Source organism: Salmo salar, chromosome 13, assembly GCF_965601325.2.
Source record: "Salmo salar chromosome 13, fSalSal1, whole genome shotgun sequence".
Classification (NCBI taxonomy): Eukaryota; Metazoa; Chordata; class Actinopteri; order Salmoniformes; family Salmonidae; genus Salmo; species Salmo salar.
Genome location: NC_138303.1, coordinates 92,497,907 through 92,519,362, shown reverse-complemented (window position 1 = coordinate 92,519,362; position 21,456 = coordinate 92,497,907). Strand labels below are relative to the sequence as shown.

Sequence of the window (21,456 nt, the reverse complement as noted above, 5' to 3'; positions counted from 1 at the left end):
ACTGCGACCTGGCCAAGATAAAGCATAGCAGTTAGACACTTACACATGGAATGAACAAAACATACAGTCAATAATACAGTAGAAAAAAAGAAAACAAAAACTATATATACAGTGAGTGCAAATTAGGTAAAATAAGGGAATTAAGGCAATAAATAGGCCATGGTGGCAAAGTAATTACAATATGGCAATTAAACACTGGAATGGTAGATGTGCAAAAGATGGATGTGCAAGTAGAGATACTGGGGTGCAAAAGGAGCAGAATAAATAAATACAGTAAGTGGGTTTGGCGACGAGTATGAAGTGAAGGCCAGCCAACGAGAGTGTATAGGTCGCAATGGTGGGTAGTGTATGGGGCTTTGGTAACAAAATGGATCGCACTGTGATAGACTAAATCCAGTTTGTTGAGTAAAGTGTTGGAGGCTATTTTATAGATGACATCGCCGAAGTCGAGGATCGGTAGGATGGTCAGTTTTACGAGGGTATGTTTGGCAGCATGAGTGAAGGATGCTTTGTTGTGAAATAGGAAGCCGATTCTAGATTTAATTTTGGATTGGAGATGCTTAATGAGTCTGGAAGGAGAGTTTACAGTCTAGCCAGACACCCAGGTAGTTGTAGTTATCCACGTATTCTAAGTCAGAGCCGTCCAGAGTAGTGATGCTGGATGGGCGGGCAGGTGCGGGCAATGATCGGTTGAATAGCATGCATTTAGTTTTATTTGCGTTTAAGAGCAGTTGGAGGCCACAGAAGGAGAGTTGAATGGCATTGAAGCTCGTCTGGAGGTTAGTTAACACAGTGTCCAAAGAAGGGCCAGAAGTATACAGAATGGTGTCGTCTGTGTAGAGGTGGATCAGAGAATCACCAGCAGCAAGAGCGACATCATTGATGTATACAGAGAAGAGAGTCGGCCCAAGAATTGAACCCTGTGGCATCCCCATAGAGACTGCCAGAGGTCCGGACAATAGGCCCTCCGATTTGACACACTGAACTCTATCAGAGAAGTAGTTGGTGAATCAGGCGAGGCAATCATTTGAGAAAACAAGGCTGTTGAGTCTTCCAATAAGAATGTGGTGATTGACAGAGTCGAAAGCCTTGGCCAGGTCGATGAATACGGCTGCACAGTAATGTCTCTTATCGATGGCGGTTATGATATCGTTAAGGACCTTGAGCGTGGCTGAGGTGCACCCATGACCGGCTCTGAAACCAGATTGCATAGCGGAGAAGGTACGGTGTGATTCAAAATGGTCGGTAATCTGTTTGTTAACTTGGCTTTCGAAGACCTTAGAGATGCAGGGTAGGATAGATATAGGTCTGTAGCAGTTTGGGTCTAGAGTAAAAGGAGCAGATTTCTGGGCACAGTAGAATAGATTCAAGGCATAATGTACAGACAAAGGTATAGTAGGATGTGAATACAGTGGGGGTAAACCTGTGCATATAGTGATAATGAAAGAGATATTGTCTCTAGAAATAGCATTTAAACCAGGTGATGTCACTGCATGTATGGGAGGTGGAACTAAATTGTTAGCCGAGGCATTGTGAGCAGTGCTAGAGGCTCTACAGTGAAATAAAACAATAGTTACAAACCAAAACATCAATGGACAAGGCATGGTGGCGTTAGGGAGAGGCATGCGTAGCCGGGTGATCATAAGAGTCCAGTGCGTGGCTTCAGGCAGCTAGCGGCGGGCTAGCAGGCTAAGAGAAAGGCCTTAGAGGTGCGACGCGACGGAGGAAAGACATGACTTAATACTTGGTGGCAAAACCCTTGTTGGCAATCACAGAGGTTAGACGTTTCTTGTAGTTGGCCACCAGATTTGCACACATCTCAGGAGGGATTTTGTCCCACTCCTCTTTGCAGATCTTCTCCAAGTCATTAAGGTTTCGAGGCTGACATTTGGCAACTCGAACCTTCAGCTCCCTCCACAGATTTTCTATGGGATTAAGGTCTGGAGACTGGCTAGGCCACTCAAGGACCTTAATGTGTTTCTTCTTGAGCCACTCCTTTGTTGCCTTGGCCGTGTGTTTTGTGTCATTGTCATGCTGGAATACCCATCCACGACCCATTTTCAATGCCCTGGCTGAGGGAAGGAGGTTCCCCACCCAAGATTTGACGGTACATGGCCCGTCCATCGTCCCTTTGATGCGGTGAAGTTGCCCTGTCCCCTTAGCAGAAAAACACCCCCAAAGCATAATGTTTCCACCTCCATGTTTGACGGTGGCAATGGTGTTCTTGGGGTCATAGGCAGCATTCCTCCTCCTCCAAACACGGCGAGTTGAGTTGATGCCAAAGAGCTCCATTTCGGTCTCATCATTTAGATGTTCATTGGCAAACTTCAGACGGGCATGTATATGTGCTTTCTTGAGCAGGGGGACCTTGCGGGCGCTGCAGGGTTTCAGTCCTTCACGGCGTAGTGTGTTACCAATTGTTTTCTTGGTGACTATGGTCCCAGCTGCCTTGAGAACATTGACAAGATCCTCCCGTGTAGTTCTGGGCTGATTCCTCACCGTTCTCATGATCATTGCAACTCCACGAGGTGAGATCTTGCATGGAGCCCCAGGCCGAGGGAGATTGACAGTTATTTTGTGTTTCTTCCATTTCTGAATAATCGCACCAACTGTTGTCACCTTCTCACCAAGCTGCTTGGCGATGGTCTTGCAGCCCATTCCAGCCTTGTGTAGGTCTACAATCTTGTCCCTGACATCCTTGGAGAGCTCTTTGGTCTTGGCCATGGTGGAGAGTTTGGAATCTGATTGATTGCTTCTGTGGACAGGTGTCTTTTATACAGGTAACAAACTGAGATTAGGAGCACTCCCTTTAAGAGTGTGCTCCTAATCTCAGCTCGTTACCTGTATAAAAGACACCTGGGAGCCAGAAATCTTTCTGATTGAGAGGGGGTCAAATACTTATTTCCCACATTAAAATGCAAATCAATTTATAACATTTTTGACATGCGTTTTTCTGGATTTTTTTGTTATTCTGTCTCTCACTGTTCAAATAAACTTACCATTAAAATTATAGACTGATTATTTCTTTGTCAGTGGGCAAACGTACAAAATCAGCAGGGGATCAAATACTTTTTTCCCTCACTGTAGGTTCATTCACCTTAGTCGATCTACAAACACATAGCCTATTAGCTATACAATTAGCCGCTACACATTATCTCAGCACCAGGATTAAAAACTGTAGAGATACAGTAGATATTGCCAATAGTCCAAAACCAATATTTATCTCACCTCTCTCTCTGCCAGATCAAACTGATTCTCCCTCAGTTCGCCATCTGTCAAGGCAATGATGACACTGGCCGTACGGAAACCTGATGGACCAGGACAAATGACTTACAAGACAATAGAGCAGAACAAAATACATCTCCTCAGAACACAGACTGTACTGTCTATCTGTCTCTGAAGGTGAAGATAATAATTGGATAATTCATTCTATTACCTCTGATAGCATAAATTGGGTTCAATGGGTTTTATTTGTACTGTTTTGTGTCTGCTTATGACATAAAGAGAGCCAGAGTTCTACCCAAATGATTTATTCCAAGTGCAAAAAAACAAGAATAATCTACTCACTGTCACCAGCATAGTAGATTTGTTCGCTGGCCTGGAGGAGTAGATAGAAGAAGCAGAATGTTTAGAAGGATACTTTATTGATCAATATGAGACAGCAATTTGTCTTCTGCTTTTACCTATAGATAGATAAGGTTATTTGAACATAAAAATATGTTTTTGTAATTTTTGCAGAAGGATGTCTAGCTGTTCCCCAGTTACCTTCAGCTACTGGTCTCCAATCCATTACTCACCCTTTGGAACCCTTTGTGCATAAAAGTGTCTCCCCCAGGATGCACCATGCGGAGCTCTTCCAGGCCTGCCCGAATCTGCTCCCTGCTCACACACAACCACAATATACCATTGGTACCGTCAGTGTATCATGTGGGCAGTACCCCCGTAATAGAAAGATTGACACACAGTACCCTCCACAAAACAATTGACCAATGAGTAAAATGGGCAGATCATTAAAAGTGTTGTATTATGAGGGGTTTATGTCTTGCCTGTCTTCTGTTAGTTTCATCAGGATCCGTCCCTCTGTAGAAAATACAATGAAGGACATCCGCAGCTGAGGGCTAGAGAGAAAGAGATACAGGAAATACTTGAGTAAATAAGGGACACAACGTATATTGAAAGCAGGTGCTTCCACACAGTTGTGGTTCCTGAGTTAATTAAGTAATGAACATCCCATCATGCTTAGGGTCATGTATAATAATGCTGGGCAGGCCATTATTTTGGATACAATGGCTATGCCCCCATCCACAGGGCACGAGGGGTCACTGACTGGTTTGATGAGCTTGAAAATGATGTTAACCATATGCCATGGCCGTCTCAGACACCAGATCACAACCCAATTGAAAGGTTATGGGAGATTCTGGAATGGCGCCTAAGACAGCGTTTTCCACCACCGTCAACAAAACACCAAATGGAGTTTCTCCAATAGAGTTCTAGACACTTGTAGAATCTATGTCAATGTGCAATGAAGCTGTTCTGGCTTGTTAAGCCCTATTAAGACACTTTATGTTGGGGTTTCCTTTATTTTGCCAGTTACATGTAGCTGGGAGGGTATTTCCACAGTTGACAGACATAATCTCTCTTTATGTATGTTGCTGTCTTGTCCAAATACTTTGTGCAAAAACATGTCTGTTTATATCCTTACTGGAATTGATACATCCTTACTGGCCAGTATACATTAATTTAGCTCTCTGGGACTTGTAGTGGTATCTGGGTAACAATCCAGGCAATACTGTACCTTATGAATTTATGAGCCAGGTGATCAACAAAGTAATAGATCTCATTCCAGTGGTGCTGCACACTCCCGGACCTAAAAGAAAGGTTTAAAGATGTCTGTCATTGTGGTGGAGCTGTTAAAAGGGCCCTTACAGATACCACGATTGACCTGTCCACAAACCAATCGCTGCTTCCATGTGTCCTCCAATCAGCTCACCCTACAGGGCGTTAGCTAATGATAATGCGTTATCCTGCTCAGATGTTACATAATGTGTTATCCTGCTCAGATGTTAAATGCATCAACCAATTTTATAAACTGGTGTAACGGTTGTCGTCGGGAATAGAGGACCAAAACGCAGCAGGAATGTGGATGCTCATCTTGTATTTATTTTTAAATAAAGAGAACACCAAAATAAAAAAAACGAAGAACTCACGAACAACAAAACAGTCTTGTCAGGCTCACACATGCAAAACAAGAAACAATCTCCCACAACACTACACCAAACAAACAATTACCCATATATAGGACTCTCAATCAGAGGCAACGAGAAAGCACCTGCCTCCAATTGAGAGTCCAACCCCCCATTAACCTACACATAGAAATACCCCAAATCAGAAAGAACATAGAAATACAAAACATAGAACAGACCAAAAAAAAACAGAACTAATAAATCAAACACCCTACTACATAAATCACCACCCTGAACCACATAAACAAAATACCCTCTGCCACGTCCTGACCAAACTATAATAACAAATAACCCTTATACTGGTCAGGACGTGACAACTGCGTGGTTCGAGCCCTGAATGCTGATTGGTTGAAAGCCGTGGTATATCGCGGGTATAACAAAACATTTATTTGTACTGTTCTAATTACTGTATGTTGCTATCCAGTTTATAAAAGCAATAAGGCACCTCTTGGTTTTGTGGTATACTGTATGGCCAATATACCATGGCTAAGGGCCGTATCCAGGCACTCCTTGTTGCATCGTGCATAAATTATGTACAGTGGGGGGGAAAAGTATTTGATCCCCTGCTGATTTTGTATGTTTGCCCACTGATAAAGAAAGGATCAGTCTATAATTTTAATGGTAGGTTTATTTGAACAGTGAGAGACAGAATAACAACAAAAATATCCAGAAAAACGCATGTCAAAAATGTTATAAATTGATTTGCAGTTTAATGAGGAAAATAAGTATTTGACCCCCTCTCAATCAGAAAGATTTCTGGCTCCCAGGTGTCTTTTATATAGGTAACGAGCTGAGATTAGGAGCACACTCTTAAAGGGAGTGTTCCTAACCGCAGCTTGTAACCTGTAAAAAAGACACAGGTCCACAGAAGCAATCAATAAATCAGATTCCAAACTTTCCACCATGGCCCAAGACCAAAGAGCTCTCCAAGGATGTCAGGGACAAGATTGTAGACCTACACAAGGCTGGAATGGGCTACAAGACCATCACCAAGCAGCTTGGTGAGAAGGTGACAACATTTGGTGTGATTATTCGCTAATGGAAGAAAAACAAAAGAACTGTCAATATCCCTCGGCCTGGGGCTCCATGCAAGATCTCACCTCGTGGGTTTGCAATGATCATGAGAACGGTGAGGAATCAGCCCAGAACTACACGGGAGGATCTTGTCAATGATCTCAAGGCAGCTGGGACCATTGTCACCAAGAAAACAATTGGTAACACACTACGCCGTGAAGGACTGAAATCCTGCAGCGCCCACAAGGTCTGAAGTTTGCCAATGAACATCTGAATGATTCAGAGGACAACTGGTGAAAGTGTTGTGGTCAGATGAGACCAAAATGAAGCTCTTTGGCATCAACTCAACTCGCCGTGTTTGGAGGAGGAGGAATGCTGCCTATGACCCCAAGAACACCATCTCCACCGTCAAACATGGAGGTGGAAACATTATGCTTTGGGGGTGTTTTTCTGTTAAGGGGACAGGACAACTTCATCGCATCATTTGACGGGGCCATGTACTGTCAAATCCTGGGTGAGAACCTCCTTCCCTCAGCCAGGGCATTGAAAATGGGTCGTGGATGGGTATTCCAGCATGACAATGACCCAAAACGCACGGCCAAGGCAACAAAGGAGTGGCTCAAGAAGAAGTACATTAAGGTCCTGGAGTGGCCTAGCCAGTCTCCAGACCTTAATCCCATAGAAAATCTGTGGAGGGAGCTGAAGGTTCGAGTTGCCAAACGTCAGCCTCGAAACCTTAATGACTTGGAGAAGATCTGCAAAGAGGAGTGGGACAAAATCCCTCCTGAGATGTGTGCAAACCTGGTGGCCAACTACAAGAAACGTCTAAACTCTGTGAATGCCAACAAGGGTTTGCCACCAAGTACTAAGTCATGTTTTGCAGAGGGGTCAAATACTTATTTCCCTCATTAAAATGGAAATCATTTTATAACATTTTTGACATGCGTTTTTCTGGATTTTTTTGTTGTTATCCTGTCTCTCAATGTTCATATAAACCTACCATTAAAATTATAGACTGATCATTTCTTTGTAAGTGGGCAAACGTACAAAATCAGCAGGGGATCAAATACTTTTTTCCCCCACTGTAAGTAAAAGTATGAAGAATTTAAAATTCCTTATATTATGCAAACCAGACGGCACAATTTTCTTGTTTTTTTTTATTTACTTACGGATAGCCAGGGTCACACCCCAACATCATTTAAAAACAAAGCATTTGTGTTTAGTAAGTCTGTCAGATCAGAGGCAGTAGGGATGACCAGGGATGTTCTCTTGATAAGTGTGCGAATTGGACCATTTTCTGTCCTGCTAAGCATTCAAAATGTAACGAGTACTTTTGCATGTCAGGGAATATGTATGGAGTAAAAAGTACATAATTTTCTTTACGAGTGTAGTGAAGTAAAAGTTGTCAAAAATATAAATAGTAAAGTACAGATACCCCCCAAAACTACTTAAGTAGTACTTTATAATAGTTTACAACACTGGTAATGACATAGTTACGGATATAAAACAACAGAGCCTGACAATATTGTTTTTTCCCCCACCTTTCACTGACACAGAGGATACTGTGTACTTCCTTTACTTTTTCATTTAGACCGCAGACGTTGTAGAATAAGTATTTTTATCCTCTCTGGGGTTTTACTTTGAATGCATGCCATACACATTCCATTATGATTGACTTCTATCAGGAAATCTTTTCAGAATCACAATCAAAGGCAGTTTGAGTGAAGAGAATGGGCCAGACGCAGTGTACAGCTCCAACACATTATCTTAGCCCTTACTTCTATGTAGAACCAGCAGAAAGAGGATTTTGGCCAGTATGAAAATTTGTGCACTCACTACTGTGCACTCACTAAGTTTGTGCACTAAGTTTGAAATATTTGTGCACTCACTAAGTCACTCTGCGTAAGAGCGTTGCCTAAATGACTAAAATGTTTTAAAAAAGAATAATGCGTGTGCGAGAAATAGGGAAAGTGAGAGCGAGAGAAAGAGTGTGCACTAATGTAATACCTTTTTATAGAAATATGTTTTTTCTCAAGTGGGTCGTTCTTAAATTGAGGTGGCATTTGGGCATGGCATTTTGGAATATTCCCATTCTATATCAACTAATATGGCAGCTTAATGGCTTTAAATGGTCCCGCTTTAAATTACGTGCAGCTTATAAAGGCTACATAAAGCCTTCATAAACACTACATAAATGTGATACAAATCATCCCTAACCATGTGTCAAGCTTTATAACTGTTGGTTAAGGTCATAACTGTGTGACATAACCATCCATGTCAAATGTGACATAACCCACTATGTCAAATATGACATAAACCTGTGCTTTATAAAGGGTGGCATAAGCACCACTTTTAATAAAAGCATCTGCTAAATTGTATACATTATATTTCACTAAAACATTTCTAGGATGGCCCAATCTCTTTCCCTCTTGGGTACATAGTCAATACACACATTCTAAAGTTCAGTCATGCACAGAAAAACATGTTGGTATGACCTTTTAAAATCAGTTTTTTATTTTTTACCTACTTCAGTTTTTTCCCACAATTCCCTTTTTCTTGCTTTTGTTATTTCTTGCTTTTGATATCTACATTTTTTCAGGTTTTCCCCCCATTTTGTTCAATATTTTTTTCTGTGTTCACAACAATGCATAAACCACATCAGGGGATGACTTTTGAGGTCTGGGAAAAATCTAAGAAACACTTTGTTTGGTTAGCAGGTTTTCCGTAGTGCGGCAAGCGCACGTGATGTGATTCGGCTGCAATAGAATGGGTGGAGTAAAAAGCCAGCAACACATTTATTTGACCTTGGAACATGTTTAAAACCCCAAATTGAATGCAAATGTCACTTAAATATGAACAAATATGAATCATTGTTAATGTTTAGACTATTTTTCATTAATGGTTATTGACATCTTTCTGCTATTACGTGGGGGACTTTTATGTTGAAACTTTTAGAAATTCTGTGGCCCGGAAGTACATTTTTAGTGTTGCTGACGAGACACTGATCATGTGATTAGTTTGCAAATCAAATGCCCCACTTGTGCTGCCACAAGTGGGGCAAAACAAGTGAGTTAACCTTTTATTTATTGTCATTTCAATTTGTTTGTAGTAGCCAAGTGTTAAGTTAGATTACATACTGTAGCTACCTTAGCCGCTATTTCAAGTAATTTCCATGACTTCACAACAATTGCTAACTAGCCAAAATTTAGCTAGCTAACAGGCTCAGCTTAAATACAAATCCCCCAGCCATGTCTCATAGTCACATCATGAGATTTGTAAATGAAAGAGGAATATAATAAAATGAATTGAATGGAGTTTCCCATATTCCCATTTAGAGTTTCTGGCGCAGCACAGAAAGGCACTTATCCAGACAGTGTGACAAAGGCAGTTCCTAACAGACTTGTTAACTTTCTTTGTTGTTACTTTTAAGATTGGAATCAACATACAGTACCTCCAGGAGGAAGAGAGAGAAGAACCAACCTATTTGTCCACCAGCTCAGGGACAAGGTACACTATTCACAGTCCTGTGTAATGTTCAATGTAATTGCATTGCCAGACTTTTTGAAACTTCATGTATTTGTATTGTTTAAAAAATGTACAAATAAAAGGAAATGTATGGTTTAAACATGTCTTTAATGTTTATTTGTTTTAGCTGTAATAATAGCTGTAATAAGTGTTTACGCCTTTATGTATGTGTTATAAATGACCAAATGGGTCTAACTTTATAGTATGTATAGCGTCATGATATAAGGCATTTATGTATGTGTTATAAATGACCAAAGGAGTCTGACTTTAAATTAAGTATAGCGTCAGGCAATATAGTCTTTAAATCAAATCAAATTGTATCCGTCACATGCGCCGAATACAACAGGTGTAGACCTTACAGTGAAATGCTTACTTACAAGCCCTTAACCAACAATGCAGTTTTAAGAAAAATAAGTGTTAAGTAAAAATAGATAAGTAAAAAATAAAAAGAACAAATAATTAAAAAGCAGCAGTAAATAACAGTAGCAAGGCTATATACAGGGGGTACCGGTACAGAGTCAATGTGCGGGGTATGTGTTATGAATGACCGAAGGTATCTCACTTCAAACTAAGTATTACAGGGCACTACATAATTTGTCAATAAATAGGTTAACGTTCTGCTGATTTATGAAGGTTCTGTCATGATCCACAGGTTACTGTAGTGTGTGACAGGTATTTAAATGGGTTGATGGACCTGCGAAGCTTGTGTGTGTGTGTGTGTGTGTGTGTGTGTGACAGAACCAAGATGATTTGGAATAGTCCAACCTGAGATATTCCTCTTCTGTTTCCATGCTGGAGAACAGGGCTTGATTACAAGCTGTTACAAGGGTGCCAACATTTTGTGGCTGATCTTTCAGCGGGGTAGTGGGTGAATGTATCAAAGACCTGACTGGGCCCAGCACAGCACGGTATGGCTCGTTTTTGTTGTGCGTTCTGAAGAACATATAACTTGGTTGCAGAAGACACTTTCAATTTCTTTTAGGTTGGGGGCTTTCATCAAGGTAAGTGTTTCTTGGTGTAACGTCATCCCCAGGCTACACAGCTCATATAAGCCTGGGATATCAACCATTCAAAGTTGGTTTTAGTGGGAGTGACCTTAAAATTCTATAGGAGTGACATTACTGAGTAAAGTATTTGTCATTGTCACTACTTAACACAAAGTCATAATTATTGATAAATCCTTCCCATTTCCACAATTTATCTTCTTAAAATGTGATTTTAAACCTAACCCTAATTAATGAAGGCCAAGTTTGATGCGTTGGTCCACCTGACCTTCTGCGCATTTGGGCGGAAGTGTCTGGGAATGACATTAGGTGTAATGTGACTAACATGACATCACTTTAAAGCGTATACCATCCTTCAACACAACGTCACCCTTTATAAAGCACATGTTTATATTATATTCAACATAGTGGGTTATGTCACATTTGACATAGGTGATTGTCACACAATTTGCCACATTTATAGATGATTTAACACATCTATGTAGTGCCTGTGAAGGCTTTATGAAGCCTGTATAAGCGGAATGTCATTTAAAGCCAGACCCTTTAAATAATTTGTACCATTGTGATAACAGTGCACCCCCATTAGGAGTAGTAGCCTAAGACCAATGATGGTAATGGCAATGAGAAGTTGGAGGTTAATGGGATTTTCTTTCTCAACACTTCCTGTTGACCGTGGAACGAGGGAGAGCTCGGTTTGTCGTTTTGAAAGTCTATTGAAAAAGTTTAGTAGCTACCTTGTGAGTTTGGATCTCGCAATGCGGTTGGCATCAGTTGCTGGGACTGCTACTATCTGTCCAATGATCCTGCAGGGCAAAGCCGGGTCTGACGAGCTGTTTGGCGTAGCAGCTAGCCTAGCTGCTAGCTAGTTGCCTATGAAGCTAGCAGGGTTTTCTTGAGGGCTTGAACGCAGCCCGTGATTAGCCATTGTGGCTGGGACCGCGGATTGTCCCAGGTTTGTGGTTGTCTAGATCCCTGCTGTTTGTTGTTGTTTTCAATCTTCCCTGCAACCTGCCCAGTCTGAAACTGGGAGGAGCAGTAACCTACTTTGCTACCATGACAAAGACCAAAGCCGGCAGGAGTACTGTTAGGGACAGTGGTGTCTCTCTATCACAAGTGAAAGATCTTTTAATCAAAAAAAATAGTTCTACAAGCAGTTGTTACAACAACAAGAAAATAGCATCAAGTGTTTGGTCCAAACACTGGAGGAGTCAACTAATAAAATAATGGACAAACTGACCAGAGAGGTCCAGGACCTGAAGAACAGTTTGCAGTTCTCCCGGGGTCAGCTCAATGAGTTTAAACAGGAGAACGGCAAGATGACAGCAAACTGTAATCATTGAGAGAGGACATCAGTTCTGTATATGAATCCATGATAACAATGATGGAGAAATCAGATTATCTCGAGGGACAATCAAGGCAGAATAACATCGTTGTGGACAGAATTGCAGAACCTCCACATGAGACCTGGACGGAAGACAAAGTGAGGGAAATGATCATGGAGAAACTGATGATGGACCACAGGAAGATTGAGTTGGAGTGTGCCCACAGGACTACAAAATCAATCACCAGACTAGGTGACAGGCCCATGCCAATAGTGGTCAAGTTCCTGAGGTTCAAGGACAAGGTAGCGTTTCTGGAAAGAGCAAAGAACTTGAGAGGAATGTATATCTGCCTCAATGAGGACTATCCTGAACCTGTGTGCCAGAAGAGGAAAGAACTTATCCCAGCCATGAAAGCTGCCTGCGCGTGTGGGGACATTGCTTACATCTGCTATGACAGGCTCATTGTCCACCCTCCCTCCCAGAAGCCTGGAAGGGATGAGAGAGCCAAGCCTATGGGTTCGTAGTTTCAAACCCGCAGCACACACACACACACTTACACACACCAACTAATTAATATATATAAACTCAGCAAAAAAAGAAACGTCCTCTCACTGTCAACTGCGATTATTTTCAGCAAACTGAACATACGATTCAACAACTGAGACATAAACTGTACAAGTTCCACAGACATGTGACTAACAGAAATGGATTAATGTGTCTCTGAACAAAGGGGGGGGGGGGGGGTCAAAATCAAAAGTAACAGTCCGTATCTCGCGTGGCCACCAGCTGCATTAAGTACTGCAGTGCATCTGCACCAGATTTTCCAGTTCTTGCTGTGAGAAGTTACCCCACTCTTCCACCAAGGCACCTGCAAGTTCCCGGACATTTCTGGGTTAATGGCCCTAGCCCTGACCCTCCGATCCAACAGGTCCCAGACGTGCTCGATGGGATTGAGATCTGGGCTCTTCGCTGGCCATGGCAGAACACTGACATACCTGTCTTGCAGGAAATCACTCACAGAACGAGCAGTATGGCTGGTGGCATTGTCATGCTGGAGGGTCATGTCAGGATGAGCCTGCAGGAAGGGTACCACATGAGGGAGGAGGATGTCTTCCCTGTTACGCACAGCGTTGAGATTGCCTGCAATGACAACAAGCTCAGTCCGATGATGCTGTGACACACTGTCCCAGACCATGACGGACCCTCCACCTCCAAATCAATCCCGCTCCAGAGTACAGGCCTCGGTGTAACGCTCATTCCTTTGACAATAAAAGCGAATCCGACCATCACCCCTGGTGAGACAAAACCGTGACTCGTCAGAGAAGAGCACTTTTTGCCAGTCCTGTCTGGTCCAGCGACAGTGTGTTTGTGCCCATAGGCAACGTTGTTGCCGGTGATGTCTGGAGAGGACCTGCCTTACAACAGGCCTACAAGCCTTCAGTCCAGCCTCTCTCAACCTATTGCGGACAGTCTGAGCACTTATGGAGGGATTGTGCGTTCCTGGTGTAACTCGGGCAGTTGTTGTTGCCATCCTGTACCTGTCCCGCAGGTGTGATGTTCGGATGTACCGATCCTTTGCAGGTGTTTTTACACATGGTCTGCCACTGCGAGGACGATCAGCTGTCCATCCTGTCTCCCTGTAGCACTGTCTTAGGCGTCTCACAGTACGGACATTGCAATTTATTGCCCTGGCCACATCTGCAGTCCTCATGCCTCCTCGTTCACGCAGATGAGCAGGGACCCTGGGCATCTTTCTTTTGGTGTTTTTCAGAGTCAGTAGAAAGGCCTCTTTAGTGTCTTAAGTTCATAACTGTGACCTTAATTACCTACCGTCTGTAAGCTGTTAGTGTTTTAACGACCATTCCACAGGTGCATGTTCATTCATTGTTTATTGTTCATTGAAGAAGCATGGGAAACAGTGTTTAAACCCTTTACAATGAAGATCTGTGAAGTTATTTGGAAGTTATTATTTCCAGCCTTATTCTAAAATGCATTAAATAAAACAAATTCCTCTACAACTTGATTGGAGTCCACTTGTAAATTCAATTGATTGGACATGATTTGGAAAGGCACACACCTGTTTACATAAGGTCCCACAGTTGACAGTGCATGTCAAAGCAAAGACCAAGCCATGAGGTCAAAGGAATTTTCCATAGACAGGATTGTGTCGAGGCACAGATCTGAGGAAGGGTACCAAAGCATTCCTGCAGCATTGAAGGTCCCCAAGAACACAGTGGCCATCTTCTTTAAATGGAAGAAGTTTGGAACCACCAAGACGCTTCCTAGAGCCGGCCTCACGGCCAAACTGAGCTATCTGGGGTGAAGGGCCTTGGTCAGGGGGGTGACCAAGAACCCAATGGTCACCCTGACAGAGTTCCAGAGTATCTCTGTGGAGATGGGACAACCTTCCAGAAGGACACCCATCTCTCCAGCACTCCATCAATCAGGCCTTTATGGTAGAGTGGCCAGACAGAAGCCACTCTTCAGTAAAAGGCACATCACAGCCCACTTGGAGTTTGCCAAAAGGCACCTAAAGGACTCTCAGACCATGAGAAACATGACTCTCATGTCTGATGAAACCAAGATTGAGCTCTTTGGCCTGAATGTCAAGCTTCACGTCTAGAGGAAACCTGTCATCAGCCCTATGGTGAAGCATGGTGGTGGCCACATCATGCTGTGGGGATGTGTTTCAGCGGCAGGGATTGGGAGACTAGTCAGGATTGAGGGAAAGATGAATGGAGCAAAGTACAGAGAGATCCTTGATGAACATGTGCTCCAGAGCGCTCAGGACCTCAGACTGAGGTGAAGGTTCACCTTCCAACAGGACAACAACCCTAAGCACACAGCCAAGACAATCCAGGACGGGATTCGGGACAAGTCTCTGAACGTCCTTGAGTGGCCCAGCCAGAACCCGGACTTGAAACCGATCAAATATCTCTGGACAGATCTGAAAATAGCTGTGCAGCAATGCTCCCCATCCAACCTGACAGAGCTTGAGAGGATCTGCAGAGAAGAATGGGAGAAACTCCCCAAATACAGGTGTGCCAAGCTTGTAGTGTCATACCCAAGAAGACTCGAGGCTGTAATCGCTGCCAATGGTGCTTCAGCAAAGTACTGAATAAAGGGTCTGAATACTTTATGTAAATGTGATATTTCAGTTTTAATTTCCCCAAAAAAACTAAAAACCTGTTTTGCTTTGTCATTATGGGGTATTGTGTGTAGATTGATGGATCATTGAAAAAAAAATGCTTAGAGAAGATCTTATGTCAAATGTTATTGAAGTGTTGTGGTTGCAGGTTCACCTGGCACATAAAGCCTTTTATTTTGGGGTGTTGCTATAGGCCACCAAGTGCTAACAGTCAGTATCTAAATAATGTGTGAAATGCTTGATAGTGTGTGTGCTCTAAACAGAGAGTTCTACTTTCTTGGGGACATGAATATTGACTGTTTTTCATCAAGCTGTCCGCTCAAGAGGAAGCTTCTCACTGTAACCAGTGCCTGTAATCTGGTTCAGATTATTAATCAACATTTCAGGGTGTTTACAAAACTCTACAGGAACAAGATCATCCAGATGGTCTGATGTTATTAATTAGGAGCATCCAGACGCTGCACTTGATTCATTTATTAAATTGCTTATTCCAATTATTTATAAACATCCACCTGTTAAAAAACTGAATGTTAGAACTGTTAATGCTCTGGATTGATGAGGAATTGAAAAACTGTATTGTTGAAAGTGATGGGGCAAATTGGAGTTGCTAATAAGTCTAGCTGCACATCTAACTTACTGCTAATTGAGAAATGATGTGACGAAACTCAACAAAAAGGAGAAACTGTATTATGAAGCCAAGATCAATGATATAAAGAATGATGGGAAAAATAAACTTTGGTTTACTTTAAATTATATGTTTGGCGGAAAGACAAATTCAACTCCATCTTTCATCGAATCAATGGCTTATTCATTACAAAACCATTTAATATCAGTTATTTTAATGATTACTTTATTGGCAAAGTGGGCAAACTTAAGCAAGAAATGCCAACAACTAACAGTGAGAGCCATTGTACTCTAATGTCAAACATGTAAAGTGTGGTGTACTCTTCTATTTTTACCAATGACCTGCCACTGGCATTGAACAAAGCGTGTGTGTCCATTAACAAAGAGTTGCAGTCAGTTTTGGAATGGGTGGCCAGTAATAAACTGGTCCTGAACATCTCTAAAACTAAGAGCATTGTATTTGGTACAACTCATTCCCTAAATTCTAGACCTCAGCTGAATCTGCTAAATAATGGTGTGGCTGTTGAACAAGTTGAGGAGACTAAATTACTTGGTGTTACCTTAGATTGTAAACTGTCATGGTCAAAACATACAGTTGAAGTCGGAAGTTTACATACACCTTAGCCAAATACATTTAAACTCAGTTTTTCACAATTCCTGACATTTAATCCAAGTAAAAATTCCCTGTTTTAGGTCAGTTAGGATCACCACTTTATTTTAAGAATGTGAAATGTCAGAATAATAAGAGAGAGAACGATTTACTTCAGCTTTTATTTCTTTCATCACATTCCCAGTGGGTCATTAGTTTACATACACTCAATTAGTATTTGGTAGCATTGCCTTTAAATTGTTTAACTTGGGTCAAATGTTTCGGGTAGCCTTCCACAAGCTTCCCACTGTCACGTCCTGACCATAGAAAGCTGTTATTTTCTATGGTAGAGTAGGTCAGGGTGTGACGGGGATTTTCTAGTTTAGTTTTTCTATGTTATGTTCTAGTTTTGTATTTCTATGTTGGGTTTTGTTTGGGATGATCTCCAATTAGAGGCAGCTGGTCATCGTTGTCTCTAATTGGAGATCATACTTAAGTAGGTGTTTTTCCCACCTGGGTTTGTCGGAGATTGTTTTTGAGTTAGTGTATGTTTCACCTCTGCGTCACGGTTTGTTGTTTTTTTGTTCTTTAGTTTATGTGTATGTATTGCATAGTTTCACAGTGAAAATAAAATGTGGAACGACACACACGCTTCACTTTGGTCCGCTCCTTCCTACGACAACTGTGACACCCACAATAAGTTGGGTTAATTTTGTCCCATTCCTCCTGACAGAGCTGGTGTAACTGAGTCAGGTTTGTAGGCCTCCTTGCTCGCACATGCTTTTTCAGTTCTGCCCACAAATTTTCTATAGGTTTGAGGTCAGGGCTTTGTGATGGCCACTCCAATACCTTGACTTTGTTGTCCATAAGTCATTTTGCCACAACTTTGGAAGTTTGCTTGGGGTCATTGTCCATTTGGAAGACCCATTTGCGACCAAGCTTCAACTTCCTGACTGATGTCTTGAGACGTTGCTTCAATATATCCACATAATTTTCCTACCTCATGATGCCATCTATTTTGTGAAGTGCACCAGTCCCTCCTACAGCAAAGCACCCCCACAACATGATGCTGCCACCCCCGTGCTTCACGGTTGGGATGGTGTTCTTCGGCTTGCAAGCATCCCCCTTTTTCCTCCAAACATAACAATGGTCATTATGTTCTAATAATTATATTTTTGTTTAATCAGACCAAAGGACATTTCTCCCAAAAAATTTGATCTTTGTCCCCATGTGCAGTTGCGAACTGTAGTCTGGCTTTTTTTATGGCGGTTTTGGAGCAGTGGCTTCTTCCTTGCTGAGCGGCCTTTCAGGTTATGTCGATATAGGACTCGTTTTACTGTGGACATAGGTACAAAAGTATCTATTTCCTCCAGCATCTTCACAAGGTCCTTTGTTGTTCTGGGATTGATTTGCACATTTCGCACCAAAGTACGTTCATCTCTAGGAGACAACACAATTCCTTCCTGAGTGGTATGACGGCTACGTGGTCCCATGGTGTTTTTAACCACGTGACAATATATATATATATTTTTTATGTAACCTTTATTTAACTAGGCAAGTCAGTTGCAATGACGGACTAGGAACAGTGGGTGAACTGCCTTGTTCAGGGGCAGAACGACAGATTTTTACCTTGTCAGATCTTGTAACCTTTCGGTTATAAGTCCAACGCTCTAACCACTAGGTTACCTGCCACCTAATAAAGAGATGCTCTGCTTTTTTGACACCACACTCCACAAAGCAAGTCCTGCAGGCTCTACTTTTATCTTATCTTGATTATTGTCCAGTCATATGGTCAAGTGCTGAAAAGAAAGACCTAGTTAAGCTGTAGCAGGCCCAGAACAGAGCGGCACGTCTTGCTCTTCATTGTAATCAGAGGGCTGATATAAATACTATGCATGCCAGTCTCTCTTGGCTAAGAGTTGAGGAAAGATTGACTCTTGTTTTTATAAGAAACATTAATGTTGGAAATTCCTATTTGTTTGCATTCTCAACATACACACAGCAATTACATACACACTTACCCCACCAGACATGCCACCAGGGGTCTTTTCACAGTCCCCAGGTCCAGAACAAATTCAAGGAAATACAGTATATATATATATATATATATATATATATATATATATAAGGAAATACGGTGCAGTATTATACAAAGCCTTGAGTGCATGGAACTCCCTTCCATTATATAGCATAAGTTTCAAAACACAAATAAAGCAACACCTCACGGCACAACACCTCTCCCCATGTGACCTACTTGTGTGTATGTACTGACATGTATATGTAACTGATAGATGCACACACACACTACATGTTAATATTTTTAAATGTATGCAAATTGTAAAGTCTTTTGTCTGTAACGTATTTTTTGTTATGTGTCGGACCCCAGTAAGACTAGCTGTCACCATTGGCATCGGATAATGGGGATCCTAATAAATCAAATAAAAAATAAAAGCAGGGACCTCGTGAAATAGGGAGTAGTTTGGACAGCATTAAGGAAAAAGATTTTTCAGATGATTACCAGTATGTGTTTGATGATTACCTTGGACAGCAACACTGGACTCAGGAAATGAGCAGAGCTTTTCCAAAACGCCAGTCAAAATGGATAATGTCAAAGCAACTTTGAGATGTGATCACTTTAGACTTGATAAGTATGGTTCATATAGACAGGTTTTGTTAAGGATGGATCTCAATGTGCTTTTTTATGTAGGCCTAAAGACGTGCCAGAGGTTTTGAGTGATTGGCCAATTCAGACTGACACAATAGCAATACAGAAATTATGAATACTTATAGAATGTCCCACATATTTGATGGATATGTTTAAGTATTTGAAAGATGTTGATGCTTGATTAATAATTTGATTAAGAAAGGATAAATCAAAAGATTTTTCTCTCTCTCCTTTCTTTCTTTGCCTCTCACTTGTTTTTCTGTCCGTTGTAGCGTGATATGAGTCCCAGTCCTGACACAGCTGCCAGACACTCGGGAGCTTTGGAACATCTGGGCCTAATGGTGAAAGGGTTCTGCAGACTAGACAAACATGGAGAGAGGTTTGGGGCATAAAGAAAGACAGGAGCTCTCCCCACTGCACACCACACTGTGGAAGGGAATTAGACGGGGGAGTCATGAAGTAGCTACCATTGCTCTGCATGTTGTATGAAGACAGTCACACATTTCACCCATGCATACTGTATTCTGATTAAAGTGTGTGAAATACTGTATGTGATCTATAGCAGGGTTTCCCAAACTCGATCCTGCCCAACCCCCCAAAACATGCACACAGAGGGGGCCCTAGGACAGAGTTTGGGAAACACTGATCTATAGAACTGTTAATATGAAAGATTTGAATTACTTGTGGGATGAAATGTAAAGCAGCAAAAAATTATCTAAAGTAGAAATGTATTGTTTTCTCACTTCCAAACTGAGCTGATTGCCTTTGCATGTTCAAGAGCAGACTTTTATTTACTTTTATTGTAAACTTGGTTATTTGTATGGTAAGTGTTACCACATGCATCCAAACAACTTGTAAAAAAATACATGAACTAATGGTTTTGTAGGGCTATTTTATTCTAAAATCATCTTATTTGCTAGCTTTCATATATCCTCTAGTGTGACTGCTCACCGTATTGTGGATGAGAATTGAATAAGACAGCACTAACTGCGTGCCACCTCACACTCCAATGTGAAAAAACGTTCCCTATGGAAGCTTGGAATTTCTGTAGTTCTGTATTTTAGTATGGTGCGCCACAGAAATGTCATTGCAGTGGAGCTGCCAATAACTGGGGGAAAAAAATCACCATCTTTAAAAGCATTTGGAGACAGTGGGAGGGGTGAGTCTGGAACGGTAAGGAACACATGACTTGAACACATAACAATAACATACTAGCATTACCCAGCATCCTACATGCCATATGGGCAATGTTTTGTGAAAACAGAGATTCTAAGGCTCGTGATAGGCTTGTTGCGCTATGTTTTTTGTTGGCAGTTTTTTCCAATTTAGTTTTCCAGTAGAAACGAATGAAGCCTCTTGATAGGTGGGGAAAGCTGAGGAAGTAGATATGACCAGTTTTCTGCTGTGCTGCTTTAGTGGAACTGATTGGAACCACTAAGGAGAGGTTAATATGCCACCTCTGGCCCCCTGGGTCTCTTGGACTGCATATCATCCACATACCTGCTCTAATTTCTGCATATGTACCTCAACCCAAGCACCCCCTCCACTCCAACTCTATTCCCCTCTTCAACCACCCCACCCCCATACTCGAACACTGCCAATTAGCCTCTGGAGACATATATGTTCACGTTGTGTTGTCATGCCTCTGGTTCCGATTAGTGGATCACTCCATAAAAAAAATATTTGTATAGTAAATTGTAATTGCTCGGTGTAAGTATTTCTCTGGGAAATAATGATAAGAATGCATAGAAATGTCCAACGTGGTAGGTGACTTGCTGAGACTAAATGGAAGCAGGCTGCTACAGAGCCTCTATGGATGCTCCTGCAGAAAAGTGAGACTTGGAGCAGACAAGAAGACAGAGGAGAACACTCACTTGTCCAAAACGAAGTAAAGGTCAAACCCCCCGTAGCAGGAGGACCCTGCCTTCCTCCCGTCCTGGCTCTGTCCTGCAGTGCCTGCCACCAGAATTGCCATCAGGGTGCAGATCTCTGCTGCAAGCATGGTCTTCCTGCAACTGCCCAGAGACATTATTCCAGCTTCAGAAGGCTGCAAAATCAAAATGAACACCTTCAAAAAGTACAAACCAGTCCAAATGATCTTTCAGATAGTTCCTGTGTTCATTATAGTTCCCCAGCACGCTTCCTCACAGTGCGGTGATCCACCCAGAGTTAAGATTCCAGGCATGAAATATTCCCAGTCTGGATCAGCATGCCATCTCCACAGCAGCAGTCCTGTGCCAGGAGAGGGGGAGTGGAGCTGCTTGGACTGAATCAGGAAGAGCTGTTCCAGGTCAGACACTCTCTCAAATCAACACACACACA

General features: G+C 42.0%; 2 protein-coding genes across 2 annotated transcripts in view; one reads left to right on the top strand and one right to left on the bottom strand.

Moving 5' to 3' along the window:
- Positions 1-20,695, top strand: part of LOC106568237 (AP2-associated protein kinase 1) — a 110,036-nt gene extending 89,341 nt beyond the window's left edge. Inside the window, exon 21 of the mRNA XM_014138407.3 lies at positions 19,407-20,695. Coding sequence (XP_013993882.3) covers positions 19,407-19,411 — 5 coding nt within the window. The 3' untranslated portion in view covers positions 19,412-20,695. The remainder of the gene's footprint in view (positions 1-19,406) is intronic.
- The window catches only part of LOC106568239 (anthrax toxin receptor 1), a 49,752-nt gene extending 28,296 nt beyond the window's left edge, over positions 1-21,456 (bottom strand). Inside the window, exons 1-6 of the mRNA XM_082960453.1 lie at positions 21,009-21,456; positions 4,796-4,867; positions 4,047-4,118; positions 3,798-3,879; positions 3,568-3,598; positions 3,229-3,308 (exon numbers count right to left, since the gene is read on the bottom strand). Of these exons, the coding sequence (XP_082816579.1) occupies positions 3,229-3,308; positions 3,568-3,598; positions 3,798-3,879; positions 4,047-4,118; positions 4,796-4,867; positions 21,009-21,163 (492 nt within the window). The 5' untranslated portion in view covers positions 21,164-21,456. The remainder of the gene's footprint in view (positions 1-3,228; positions 3,309-3,567; positions 3,599-3,797; positions 3,880-4,046; positions 4,119-4,795; positions 4,868-21,008) is intronic.